The sequence below is a fragment of the Bos indicus genome, chromosome 4, assembly GCF_029378745.1.
Source record: "Bos indicus isolate NIAB-ARS_2022 breed Sahiwal x Tharparkar chromosome 4, NIAB-ARS_B.indTharparkar_mat_pri_1.0, whole genome shotgun sequence".
Lineage (NCBI taxonomy): Eukaryota > Metazoa > Chordata > Mammalia > Artiodactyla > Bovidae > Bos > Bos indicus.
This window is the reverse complement of record NC_091763.1, coordinates 103,235,624-103,248,721: the sequence shown is the minus strand read 5'-3', so window position 1 is coordinate 103,248,721 and position 13,098 is coordinate 103,235,624. Positions and strand designations below refer to the sequence as shown.

At 43.5% G+C, this 13,098-nt stretch overlaps 1 protein-coding gene and 1 non-coding gene across 2 annotated transcripts; both read right to left on the bottom strand.

Annotated features, from left to right (window-relative positions):
* Positions 1-210: 210 nt before the first annotated feature.
* FMC1 (formation of mitochondrial complex V assembly factor 1 homolog) lies at positions 211-4,655 on the bottom strand. Its single transcript, XM_019959168.2, has 2 exons — positions 4,381-4,655; positions 211-505 (listed from the first exon to the last, which is right to left on the bottom strand). The coding sequence occupies exons 1-2, from the start codon at positions 4,516-4,518 to the stop codon at positions 302-304; spliced, it is 342 nt and encodes a 113-aa protein (XP_019814727.1). The 5' UTR covers positions 4,519-4,655; the 3' UTR covers positions 211-301.
* A 486-nt stretch (positions 4,656-5,141) lies between these two features.
* TRNAR-CCU (transfer RNA arginine (anticodon CCU)) lies at positions 5,142-5,214 on the bottom strand. The gene has a single exon. It is a non-coding gene; the product is annotated as a tRNA-Arg (tRNA).
* Between the last annotated feature and the right edge of the window lie 7,884 nt (positions 5,215-13,098).

Genomic DNA, 13,098 nt, shown 5'->3' with positions numbered 1-13,098 from the left:
GGGAAAAGATGAGAGGGCTTTATTTTATATGTCTATACTATTTGAATTCCTTAATAATAGGCTGTATTACTTTCTAAATTGAAAAATAACTAAGAGTTTTCAAAGTAAATCAAGAACATCAATCAGCCCAGTGTAAGAACTTCAGTAAATTCAGAGAGTAAAGATGAAACCTCCCTGAGAAACAGTCAACAAAATTTCAGAGAAAACCCCTAAATTAAAAAAAAAATTTAATGATAAATACATATTGACAAAAATTAGTGAACTCTTGCATGAAGACAGCATCCAAGGAATTTCTCCATTTTCATGGCTCCCAGCCCTTCCCTCCAGGCTGCTGGGGCAACTTGAGACCCACTAAGCCAGCAGACTCCTCCACTGAGCGCTCACCCTTGCCATGAAATTCCTGATGAAGGGCCACGTGTTCTCGAATGCTGCGTAGCAGGCAGAGATAGGTGGCAGCTTGGAAATGAAGCTCATGCTGGGCTCTGCACAGTTTCTCACTGGTGACCTGGAGAAGTAGCAAGGTCAGATAGTCTATTAACAGCCCAGCTGCAGATACAGGGGCACTGTATTGAGAGCATTATTAAACAAGCATTCTCCAGAATAAAAGTAAACTGCACACAGGAAATACAAACATATGTTTGTGTATACTTAATACATCTGTCATTTGGGCACCTGTTAACTGAAGAATTTTACGAGTTTCACTGAAGCACTTCATTGAGTGTCCTCAAATTTTAATACTGGAAAAATAAAGTTACCTCCTTTCAACATCCTCATTTAACGAATGAGGGATCTAAAGCCCAGAGAGTTTCCATCGTTGGTTAATGCAGAGACGGGGAACTATAGTCAGGTCACTAATCATTAATGTCACCTAAGGAATAAAATACAGAACTTTCTACCCTTCAAAAAATGAAGGACTGCTTTATTTTATGTGACTGTTGACTTTGGTTAATATGGCACATGACTTTCAATAAAAATTAAAAACTTATTTTGTCTGAAAAATAGTTTTGTCTTCACCAGTAACAAAATGAAGGTTTTATATAAGAATCATATGTTGATATTACTTAATTATACTCCCTCACAATGTACATTTTCATTTAAAAAATCTATATTCTGATGACCTAAGGTCATCAGAAGCTGGTCATAATTAACTTTCATAATTAAGTACATTAAAACACAGACTTTACTTGACTAGTTTTATGTTCTGAGGCTTGATAAAGGGGTAGGAAAGGTGAGAGGGAGATGTGTGCACAGCCTCAAATGACTTAAGGAGCCCTGACCAAGTGTGGATTAAGCTCTGGGCACCACTGCCTACATATGCTTTTCTTTGACCTTTCTTTACTGGAATATCTAGGTTTGGAATCTGAAAATTAATATGTCTGATTTAAGATCTGCAGATCATATATATGAAAATATAAGCTGCTCAAAAACAGAATTCATCTATTTTAACTTTTTTTTTCAATTTAACTTTTATAATTAAAAATTTATGAGATCAACACTAACGTTAAGCATCAACAAAGAGTAACATTCATCTCTTAAGTCTAGTTTGACAGAATTTTAAATAGGAACTCTACATTAGTATAAGACAGCACATAACCAATCTTGATTCAGCTAAGCCTGAATTATGAGGAAAGAAGTGTCAGTAATATAACGTAGTAAATGAACCACCAGAGATCAAGAGATCTAATGAAAAAGAAAGCTGTATTTTCCCTATAGAGAAAGGGAAGATCTTTCCCTAATTGAATCCCTTCAGCCTAAAGAAAGGAGAGACAATGGGCAAAGATGATTACTGAGTTAGCTCTGAGCCAGCAGGAAATAGAAACCATACCCCATTCCTCTCATGCATTCCAAAGAGTTGTTTCTAGAATATTTAGCATGAATTTCACATTTATTCCCAAGGGATTTCACAGCCATTTCCAAGGCTCTCTCAAGGGCAAATAATGTTGCCTCCATAAGGTATAAACTATAATCTTGTCACATTAAGAATCTTAGAGTGACTTCCTGTTACAATTAAAATAAAGTTTAAATTCCTGCCTACCTATCTTCCTCCACTTCATCCACCACACCCTAAGCCTTCAGTTCAGTTCAGTCGCTCAGTCGTGTCCGACTCTTTGCGACCCCATGAATCGCAGCACACCAGGCCTCCCTGTCCATCACCAACTCCCAGAGTTCACTCAGACTCACATCCATTGAGTCAGTGATGCCATCCAGCCATCTCATCCTCTGTCGTTCCCTTCTCCTCCTGCCCCCAATCCCTCCCAGCATCAGTCTTTTCCAATGAGTCAACTCTTTGCATGAGGTGGCCAAAGTACTGGAGTTTCAGCTTCAGCATCATTCCCTCCAAAGAACTCCCAGGGCTGATCTTCAGAATGGACTGGTTGGATCTCCTTGCAGTCCAAGGGGCTCTCAAGAGTCTTCTCCAACACCACAGTTCAAAAGCATCAATTCTTCAGCGCTCAGCTTTCGCCACGGTCCAACTCTCACATCCATACATGACTACTGGAAAAACCATAGCCTTGACTAGACGGACCTTTGTTGGCAAAGTAATGTCTCTGCTTTTGAGTATGCTATCTAGGTTGGTCATGACTTTCCTTCCAAGGAGTAAGTGTCTTTTAATTTCATTGCTGCAGTCACCATTTGCAGTGATTTTGGAGCCCCAAAAAATAAAGTCTGACACTGTTTCCACTGTTTCCCCATCTATTTCCCATGAAGTGATGGGACCCAATGCCATGATCTTTGTTTTCTGAATGTTGAGCTTTAAGCCAACTTTTTCACTCTCCACTTTCACCTTCATCAAGAGGCTTTTGAGTTCCTCTTCACTTTCTGCCATAAGGGTGGTGTCATCTGCATATCTGAGGTTATTGATATTTCTCCCAGCAATCTTGATTCCAGCTTGTGCTTCTTCCAGCCCAGCGTTTCTCATGATGTACTCTGCATATAAGTTAAATAAGCAGGGTGACATATACAGCCTTGACGTACTCCTTCAGCTGCTCTCAACTGTCAGTTCCTCTCTCCTCTTGACTTTCAGTTGTGCAGCTTCTTGGACTTTTACTAACCCTCACTTACTTGCTAACTCTAATATTCTTAAAGTTCCTGGGTAATAAATTTTAATAAATTCCATCCTGTAAAGCCTACCTCTTCTATATACCAGGACTCCGGGGTCTCTACTCCTTTAGCATTTGTTTATTCTAAGTCCTTGGTCAAATGGCTCCTCAGGTGGAACGCAAGCTTCTTAAAAGACAAGACCCATGTGGATCTTACTCATCATTTTTAGTCAAGTTCCTGTTAGTCCCTACTATTGTGACCTTTCAAAACTTAGTTGAACTTTAGTTTTAACATTTTGCATTCTAACTTCCATGGCTCAGACAATCAAGAGTTTAAGATAATGGTTCTCCCCTTTCCACACTGTTCAAAGGACACCAGGTTTCCTTCGCTAAAGCCCAAGCTAATTATTCAACTTCTGAGATAGGTTGCAAATTCTTTCCAAGTCAGATCAGTAACTCTAAATCTACTTGGGCTTGTATAGTTCAACTGTCCCTGAGTCTCAGTTGCCCCATTTGAAAAAAGAAACTATCTTTCATTCCATCTTGCCTATCCGTGGTAAACAGAGTGCTGGAGTGCAGAATTCATAAAGGAATTGTCCAAGGATGATGGATAGAGTCGGACACGACTGAGCGACTGAACTGAACTGAATTGATGGATGTTCATATTTATCTGCTACAGATGGAAAAATTGTTACTTGGTCATACATCACACATTCAACAGTACCACCTCATTACAGGTGTCTAGTTCAGCTCTACAACGTGCGTGCTCAGTCCTGTCCCACTCTTTGGGACCCGGTAAGAATGAGCCCCCACTTCCTCCTCCAGGGGCTCTTCCCCACCCAGGAGTTGAACCCGCGTCTCTTCAATTAGCAGGCGGCTTCTTTATCACGGAGCCAGCTAAAAGTGGCGGCGTAGTCACGCTCTTCAAGTAGCTCCCATATCCCTCGCTCCATCTACAACTGCTTCTCAGAATAGCTCTCCTAGTGAAGGTGTGTGTTGGATAGATGCTGTGACTAGTAACCCTACACTCATCTTTCTGCTTGTCCCTCTGTTTCTTCCATTTCACTTTCCTCTAACCTTCCCATCCACACAGGCCAAAGACAGCCAGTGCAATCTCCAGGGACGGCTCCACCCCAGGACGACTTTGCTCTCCCGCCGGTCCTTGCTTAGTCCCTGGGCTTAGGTCTTAGACCAGGGCCTAGGGCCTGGGTCTGTCTGGAGGAAGCTTGGGCCTCAGAATTGCGGGTTAAGGCCAGGCGCGCTCCGTCCCGCCCAGACGCGACTCTCCCGCCCTCCCCGGAAAGGGGACGCTTGAGCACCCGGACACAGGCTTCCGTACCCGATGTGCACGGAAAGCTTTGACGAGATACCGATAGGCCGCGGTGTCGCGATAGGGTCGGCCTGTGGCCGCGTTCAAGTAGCGCAACTCCCGTAGAAGGCCTCGCCAAGTGCGCAGCGGTGACCCTAAGGCCGCCATTTTCCAGTCGCCGAGTCGGGTGCGGGATGGCGCCCTACGACCCTCCTGCTCCCTCACCCTCCTGCCCAGCCGCTTAATGGTAGGGTTGGGACCAGACTGCAGGCTCCCCCTATCGATTGCACGACAGTGGGATGTCTCACTTCCCTTCTCTGCCGAGCAGCATTAATCGAACGCCGAGCGGCTTCCTAAGAGAAAAGCAAACGAAAGCCGAGTGTAACTGAATGGCCTGGAAAAAGCCTGGCGGAGAGAAAGAAAGTCCTTGTTCGTTTCCTGACTGCGTCATGTCAGACGCCATTCGCTGATGGAGCACCGCTGAACCTGGAGAAAAGGAGGGCATATCGCAAGTGGGTGTCAACTTAAAAATAGAAAACTTTGAGATTTTATTTCTAAAGGGGATATCAAAATTCAATCTATCGGCTTTCCCAAAATCTTAACGAGATTACGGCTCAGAAGGAAATGGGAGTCTATCGCAAAATGTAGCCCCAAACCTAGAAAAACCACGCATACACTTCCCATCTTTAAAAAGTAAAATCAAGTTGGCATATTTCGCTATAATTGTTTAAGAAGCGGAAAAGGTAAAAGTTTTATTGAAAAATTCATTTTAAAGGCAACAAAAACTTTGCCACCCCAGATGGGACTCGAACCCACAATCCCTGGCTTAGGAGGCCAATGCCTTATCCATTAGGCCACTGGGGCTTCTGTGAATAACGCGCTCAGACAACGTTTTCAATTTTTTTTCCTTCTTCGTACGTCATGTCAGAGTTTCCTTTTAACCTATCCTAGGAAACCACACTTAGTACCAATAATAGGGGGGCGAGGCATGCTGGGAGTTGTAGTTCAAGAAACAAAATCCCACGTTATAGCTCCAAAGGTTTTACCCTCGAAAACAGCACCGATGCGCCGAACGGACAACGGGCGCGCGCACGGTTTTGTGTACACGTTTCCTACGCGGTGCCCCCGCGCCTGCGCTGAAGCGCACATACGACGTCGCGGAGCCGAACCCTCTTGGGACGCTGGCTGACTCTTCTAGATTCGCCTCTAGAGTTTCTGTCGCGTTGGGTTTTCTCCGGAAACAGCCGGCCCCTTCCGGCGTTGCGGCTTTCTGGACGTAGCTTGCCCTCCATCCTGCCATTAGGTGGCGTTTCTGGCGGTCATTTTCTGTTTCCGGTTGAAATTCTGAGGCCATTTCCGCAGGGTTAAGGGGCCAGTTAGAAATGTTTATCTTGCGTTCTGAATTGGCTGTTCAGTGGGAAACATGGGACAGCAGGGAATTGGAATTAGTTAATTAAGAATTAGTTAATTGGAAACAAATAGGAGTTTATTTTGGTTCTTTATTTAGTTGCATAAATCGGACAATTCATTTCTGAGTCTGAGCGACATTACCCCTTGCTTAAAATCTCGCAGTGGCTCCCCGTTGCCAGTAAACTTAAGACCGCTGGACCGTACCTAAATTGACCGTTGCCTGTATCTTCAGTTTAGTTCAGTTGAGTCGCTTAGTCGTGTCCGACTCTTTGCGACCCCATGGACTGCAGCACGCCACGCCTTCCTGTCTATCTCCAACTCCGGGAGTTTACCGGAACGCATGTCCTTTGAGTCGGTGATGCCATCCAACCGTCTCATTCTCTGTCGTCCCCTTCTGCCCTCAATCTTTCCCAGCGTCAGGGTCTTTTCCAATGAGTCATCTCTTCGAATCAGGTGGCCAAAGTATTGGAGTTTCAGCTTCAGCGTCATTCCCTGCAAAGAAATCCCAGGGCTGATCTCCTTCAGAATGGACTGGTTGGATCTTCTTGCCGTCCAAGGGACTCTCAAGAGTCTTCTCCACCACCACACTTCAAAAGCATCAATTCTTCAGCGCTTAGCTTTCTTTATAGTCCAACTCTCACATCCATACATGACTACTGGAAAAACCATAGCCTTGACTCCACGGACCTTTGTTGGCAAAGTAATGTCTCTGCTTTTTAACATGCTGTCTAGGTTGGTCATAACTTTGCTTCCAAGGAGTAAGCGTCTTTTAATTTCATGGCTACAGTCACCATTTGCAGTGATTTTGGAGCCCCCCCCCCCCCAAAAATAAAGTCAGCCACTGTTTCCCCATCTATTTCCCATGAAGTGATGGGACCACATGCCATGATCTTTGTTTTCTGAATGTTGAGCTTTAAGCCAACTTTTTCACTCCCTTCTTTCATTTTCATCAAGAGGCTCTTTAGTTCTTCACTTTCTGCCATAAGGATGGTGTCATCTGCATATCTGAGGTAATTGATACTTCTCCTGGCAATCTTGATTCCAGCTTGTGCTTCTTCCAGCCCAGCGTTTCTCATGATGTACTCTGCATATAAGTTAAATAAGCAGAGTGACAATATACAGCCTTGACGTACTCCTTTTCCTATTTGGAACCAGTCTGTTGTTCTGTGTCCAGTTCTAACTGTTGCTTCCTCACTTGCATACAGATTTCTCAAGAGGCAGGTCAGGTGGTCTGGTATTCCCGTCTCTTTCAGATATTCTCCCCTGAATTGAAATTTGTTAATCCAGCTTTCAAAGATGTTGCAAATTTAAGCATGCTCTGAGAAAGGAGAATAATTGGAAGTAGGTTTTCAGTAACTGTTGGTATGTTATGGTAAGGGGCGATAAGACATAATTCTGAGTTCCTTTTTACTGAACTGCCAAGGGACTCTTCTTCCATTTTTAGATTAAAGCAGAGTAAATAGATAATCATAAAATGTTAGTTCTAACCAAAGGCAGCCTCCAAACAAGCTTCCCCTTTCATACATACATTGTTTATTACAACAAGAGGTGAAGCGTTTTACCCCTCCTTCCCACCATTCCTGCTCTTAAATCTGAGCAGGCTTTGTGACTAGCTTTAACTAATACGTAGAATGTTCTGGAACTTCTATGGTACCTCAGGCTTTAAAACTGTTAGCTTTCACAGTGTGCTTCTTACCTAGCTACCATGCTATGAAAACTACAGGGCTCATAGAAGAATCCTGAGACAGGCCCAGCTGAGCTCTCAACTGACAGCACTAATTACCAACCAGAGAAGTGGGCCATCTTGAATGTTCCAATCCAGTAGCACCCACAAATTACGATAGTCTTAACTGGTGTCATATGTAGCAGAGAATTGCCCAGATGAATCTAGTCAACTCAAAGAAAAGAGTCATGTTAAAAGAACATGACTGTTGTTTGGGAATAAATTCCACTAAATTTTAGAACAACTGTGTGTCAACAGAAAACCAAATCAGTCAATGCAATGCTTCTCTAATTAAAAGTGTTAGCAGTCAGTTAAAACCAATACTGTTTGTCAAATAAAAAACTTCTGTTGACCTTATATAATCTAAGGTTGCAAGTTTACACTGTGTCCCAGGGCATTTCACAGGCAATGTCTCATGGGACCCTATGAGGTAGTACTCTGATTTTACCTACTTTGAAATGTGGGAACAAGCTCAAGGCAGTTTCATGGTTTAGTCAGCTTTACTGACTGCTCAGTGATAAAGTCAACATTTGCTCTCAGGCAGTCTTAACTCCAAAGCCTATTTTTTAAACTTAAAGTTTTATAGCAGAAAAGGGATTTTTATGAAAAAGAGGTGGGGTGTCATAATCAGAACTGGGTAAGGTTAGAGACCAGGTTTGGAAGCTACACAGCCAAGAACCTCACCTAAAAGCCTGCTCCAGAAGTGGTCCAGTGAAAACAACAGTCACTGCAGCTTGCAGTGCTGACACAGGGACGCTGCACAGGGTCTGGACACTGGCACCAAGCCTGTGGCTCCAGGACACTGGCAGTAGCTGGCTCTTATGTGCCAACTTGTGCCAGAATGGAGAAAGTCATTACCTAAGAGTCAGAGCTCTGGGCTGAGTACTTCTAATAAACATGGCCTGGGTCATGTTCCCATGCTGGTCAGAGGCGGCTGGGAAAGCAAATACATTGTCATTCATTGAATTTTATTAAGCTTCTAGTAGTTTGGCCACCTCATGCGAAGAGTTGACTCATTGGAAAAGACTCTGATGCTGGGAGGGATTGGGGGCAGGAGAAGAAGGGGACGACAGAGGATGAGAGATGGCTGGATGGCATCACTGACTCGATGGACGTGAGTCGCAGTGAACTCCGGGAGTTGGTGGACAGGGAGGCCTGGTGTGCTGCGATTCATGGGGTTGCAAAGAGTCGGACACGACTGAGCGACTGATCTGATCTGATCTGATGAGGCAGGCACTTCTAGATGCTAGGGAAACAGAAGCACAAGTAGTACAGGTCAGCCTTTCCTCTACTCATCAAAGTTTCCATTCTAGAAAGGGGCAGACAGACAATAAGCAAATAAACAAGCAGAACATAAAATTTATCAAATGGTGAGGAGTGCTATGAAAAATAACTAAATAAAGCCAGGGGCCAGGGATTAAGACCTGTTACGGGTTCTGGGCGGTCCTTCTGGATAAGGTAAGGACATTTGAGCAGAGACCCAAATGATGTGCAGAAACTGCATCTTCAGCTTGTGTTTGTGTGTGTTTGTGTGTATGTGTGCCCACATTTTAAGTAGAGACCCTGCCTCCATTTCCCACCCATTGTGAGGCCACCGCTATTCTGTCCTTCAAGCTCTGTGAGGTACAGGAGAAGTTCTGGGACAAGTTTTCTATGCCCAGAGAAAGGAGGTCTAGTCTTAACTCTGCAACTACAGCAGTGACTGGCTACCTGGCCATGCACGTGGGAATCTGGAGGAAATTTTAGTGGGAAAGAGACGGGACTAATGAAAGAGGGTGATTCTGAGATGAGACATACATAGGCACTTGCTTCCATCAGTCAGTGATTTCTAAACTTCTTTGTGTATCCACAGTGGTAAAAATCTTGTGCCTCCCCATAAGTCTTTGTATTTATTTTAAAATCACATACATGTACTATTGATTAGTGTAGAATATATATTTAAAACATGCACAAAGTAGAAATAAAATTTTTTAAAATGAAAAACAGTATTTTGAAAACATTTTTATTGTTATTTATTAACAGTAAAAAACAAAGTCCTAATTTCTCTCAGTAAAGAAAGATGAACATACTTTATTGAAAATGCAGTGTAATACGTTTTATTATTTTTAAAATCTTGGTCTAACACATTTGGGGCAACAAAATCACATAGTGATAAACATTTCTAAACATCCATTTTCAAATTTCTCTCTTCATTGCATGAGCTTCTTTTAAAAAGGCAGTCACTTACAGTTTTAAAAAATTACTTTTAACTTAAAGGGAACCTTTAAATATGTTCATTTCTTTCAGAAGATCAGCTAGGCAGTTGTATCCATCAGGGAAGAATCAGAAAAAGAGAAACAACTGCAGGCTTTTCAAGCAGAAAGCAGTCGAGTGCAGGGCACTGAGATGCCCGATGGCGCTATTAGAGGACCTGCAGGAGCCAGGGGAAGTCGCTACTCACATTCAGCAGTTCAGAGTATCAGGAGGTTGCTGCTCTTACATAGGTCAGAAAATACAGGGAACCCCCCCAGTGCTGATCAGAGCTGCTCACCCCACCCCCAAGTACTCATATAGGAGCTGACAGGAGATTACATGTGAGCTGCGGAGAACTTTTAAGTCTCCCACGGACGGCCCATTTTGCTAGGCGCTGCCGCTTTTCTCTCCCATCCACAAAATAGCCTATGAATACATCTGGCAGAAAGAAATCACATCCAGAACCTGGAAGGCGAGGAGTTTGGGAAATGTTTCCATAATTCTAATCCCTGTGATACATAAAAGGATGTAGGAATGAATGCTGGCTGCCAAAAACCAGGCTGTAGCCCACACAGCAGCATACTCCTGAGCCTCTTGTCATCACAGAAAGGGACAGCAAGTGAGAAACACTCGCCCCTATCGTATAAGAAAAATAGGTAAATTTTAAGTTAGACAGCTCTTGTAAATCCTTTTAAGCAAGCTAATCACTGCATCAGTGTAGCTTATGTATTTTTATGTAGTCTACTTCCCATTACATGGTAGTTCTGCTTTTTAAAGGTCTTACTTTAAACATTAACCTTACCAATAACATCCTGTAGCATATAGACTGCAGTATGTTATAACACTCAGAAGCAAAGGTGACTATTAACCAGCAAGCCAGACTTGCTAGATGTAAGCAGAATGCAATTTATCCCTCCCACCACTGCTGCTCATGGACTTCTTTCTCTCTGGCATGAAATCCTGGGTGGTTCACATAGCTTTTCCAGGGAATAACAGGCAGTTGGCTTTTTTTTTTTTCCCTCCCCTCCCCCCACTGACCCTGCTTTGGTTTTTTAAAAAATTCAACCTGTTTAACATTAAAACTCCAAACTTGTTTCCATAAAACTTTTCCCCGTTGTCAGCTGCGGCTGCCACAGGCTGAAGGTGAGCAGTTAGGACTGCAGGATGGAGCCTACTTCTCCATCTCCCCTGAACTACTCTCCCACTCTTCAAATGTAACCTCTTCCTGGAACAAGCTGGATTTGTATAAACAGAAAGCAAGTTGTTTTCTCAGGAGTGCCCCTACACACTTGCTGTAATGATTTGTTATGCTTGGATGAAATTCACGGCTTTTTTTCTTTTAGGTGACAAACAGGTTAGAGTTATCATTTTAAAAACAGTCTTCTTTTTAGGTATGAACCAGTCTCATCCAGTATCAGATCAAAACTGCAAACGCCAGTTTTGATTTAACATTTCTCTCCTCCTCCAGCCTGGAAATGTGAAGAGAAGGGGGACCAGGGTCAGTGTCATTTCTGTTTCTCACCCCCTCTTGCCTCCTTGCTGGCTGCTGTTGCAGCAGCAGTTGCAGCAAGGGAGAGAAGAGATGAGGTTTCTTTCTGTTGGTGGAGAGATAAGCTGGTGTCTGTGACCTCTAGGAGCAGCAGATTCCAGCGTTGCTTTTTTTATAGCTCAATAGTTCCTCTTTCTCTGGGGATCTCTCAGCTGCAGTCCCTTGTGGGCCGTGTCCTCTAGTTACTCAGGATGCCTGCACCCGCCGCTTAGTTTCCAGGATCCGCCCCTCCACTGAAGTCATTTCATCCATCCAGGTGTTCCCTTTGGCTGGGTTCCTTCTTAAAATGAGCAAATCTGATTCCCTTTCTTGAGAACCACATCGGACCCACAGGAACTCAGGAACTTTGGCATGCAGTCATGCCACACTCCCCATGCAGCCTTCTCTCCTCTAATGTCTTCTCCAGGAGCTAGTCACCTACTCCTCACTTGTCTTTAGACTTTAAGGAGTAAGTCAGACTCCTATGTCCCTCAGATTCCACTGGAGATGGGTCAAGCCCTCCAAACAGTCCTGTGGAGGGGCCCCCTCATTTGGCACGAGTTGAAGAGGAAGCACCCTGACCCTCTCCTGCTTGGGCAGCAGAAGGGAAACATCCAGCATATTGACAACTGCTTCCAGAGGAATCTTCTCACATTTTCTCATGGAGCCTGGAGGCAGGTGCCAAGCCAGCTCATCCGTCCCAGCACTGAGCTAGTGCTTCCCAGGATCCGCTTCACAGTCTCTTAGCACGTGGTGCACAGGTAATCTAGTTCCCTTTCCCTTTAGAACGTGGATGGACTTGGCACCTACTGTTTTGTTCTCGGCCTTTGGGGTTTCTGGTGAAACTGACACAGAGAGAGTCCCACTTTAGTAAATGAAGGTACCATTGTCAGACCTTCCTTATGGAACCCCTGTTCTTTCATCAGGATGCCTGAGGCACTGCAGGCAACACGACTAGTGAACTAGACTGCCTGAATGTACAGTTAATACAGAACTATTAATACTTGTCTTTTCGTTTTAGTGACTAAGTCATGTCCAACTCTTTTGTGACCCAATGGACTGTTACCCACCAGGCTTCTCTATCCATGGGGTTTCCCAGCAAGAATATTGGAGTGGGGATTGCCATTCCCTTTTCCAGGGGATCTTCCTGACTAAGAAATTGGACCCGTGTCTCCTGCATTGCAGGCAGTTTCTTTGCCCTTACATATTAATTATTAAGTATATCTTACTGACTTGTTAAATTTCAATATTATATATGTTTATGGGGCTTCCCAGGTGGTGCAGTGGTAAAGAATCCACCTGCCAGTGCAGGAGACGCAAAAGGTGTGGGTTAAATCCCTGCATCAGGAAGATGCCCTGAAGAAGGAAATGGCAACCCATTCCAGTATTCCTGCCTGGAGAATCCCATGGACAGAGGAACCTGGCGGGCTACAGTCCATGGGGTCGCAAAGAATCAGACACGACTGAGGACAGGGACCTTGACCTTAACATATGTTTATATAGAGAGATAGCTATTTTTATGAAAACTATGTATAAGACTTTTTTTTTGCGATATGAAATCATACCTTTAATCTCATCATGAAAACGTCTTAAAAATATCCTTATAAAAATTCCCCATAAATATAATTTAGAAGGAATTTTATTAATACTTCCTTTATTGTTGGGTATTTATGAACTCTTTCTTGATTAAACACAGTGCTGGTGTGAAAATCTTTGTGCAAAGGTATTAGCTGACATTCTGAAATATTTCCTAGAAGTTGAAAATTACTGTAAGACTCGTTTTTCACATTGTGGAAGATTAGATGTGCAGAGAAATCTCAATATAAGACACCTTAAAGTGCTGGGTGAAATTTCC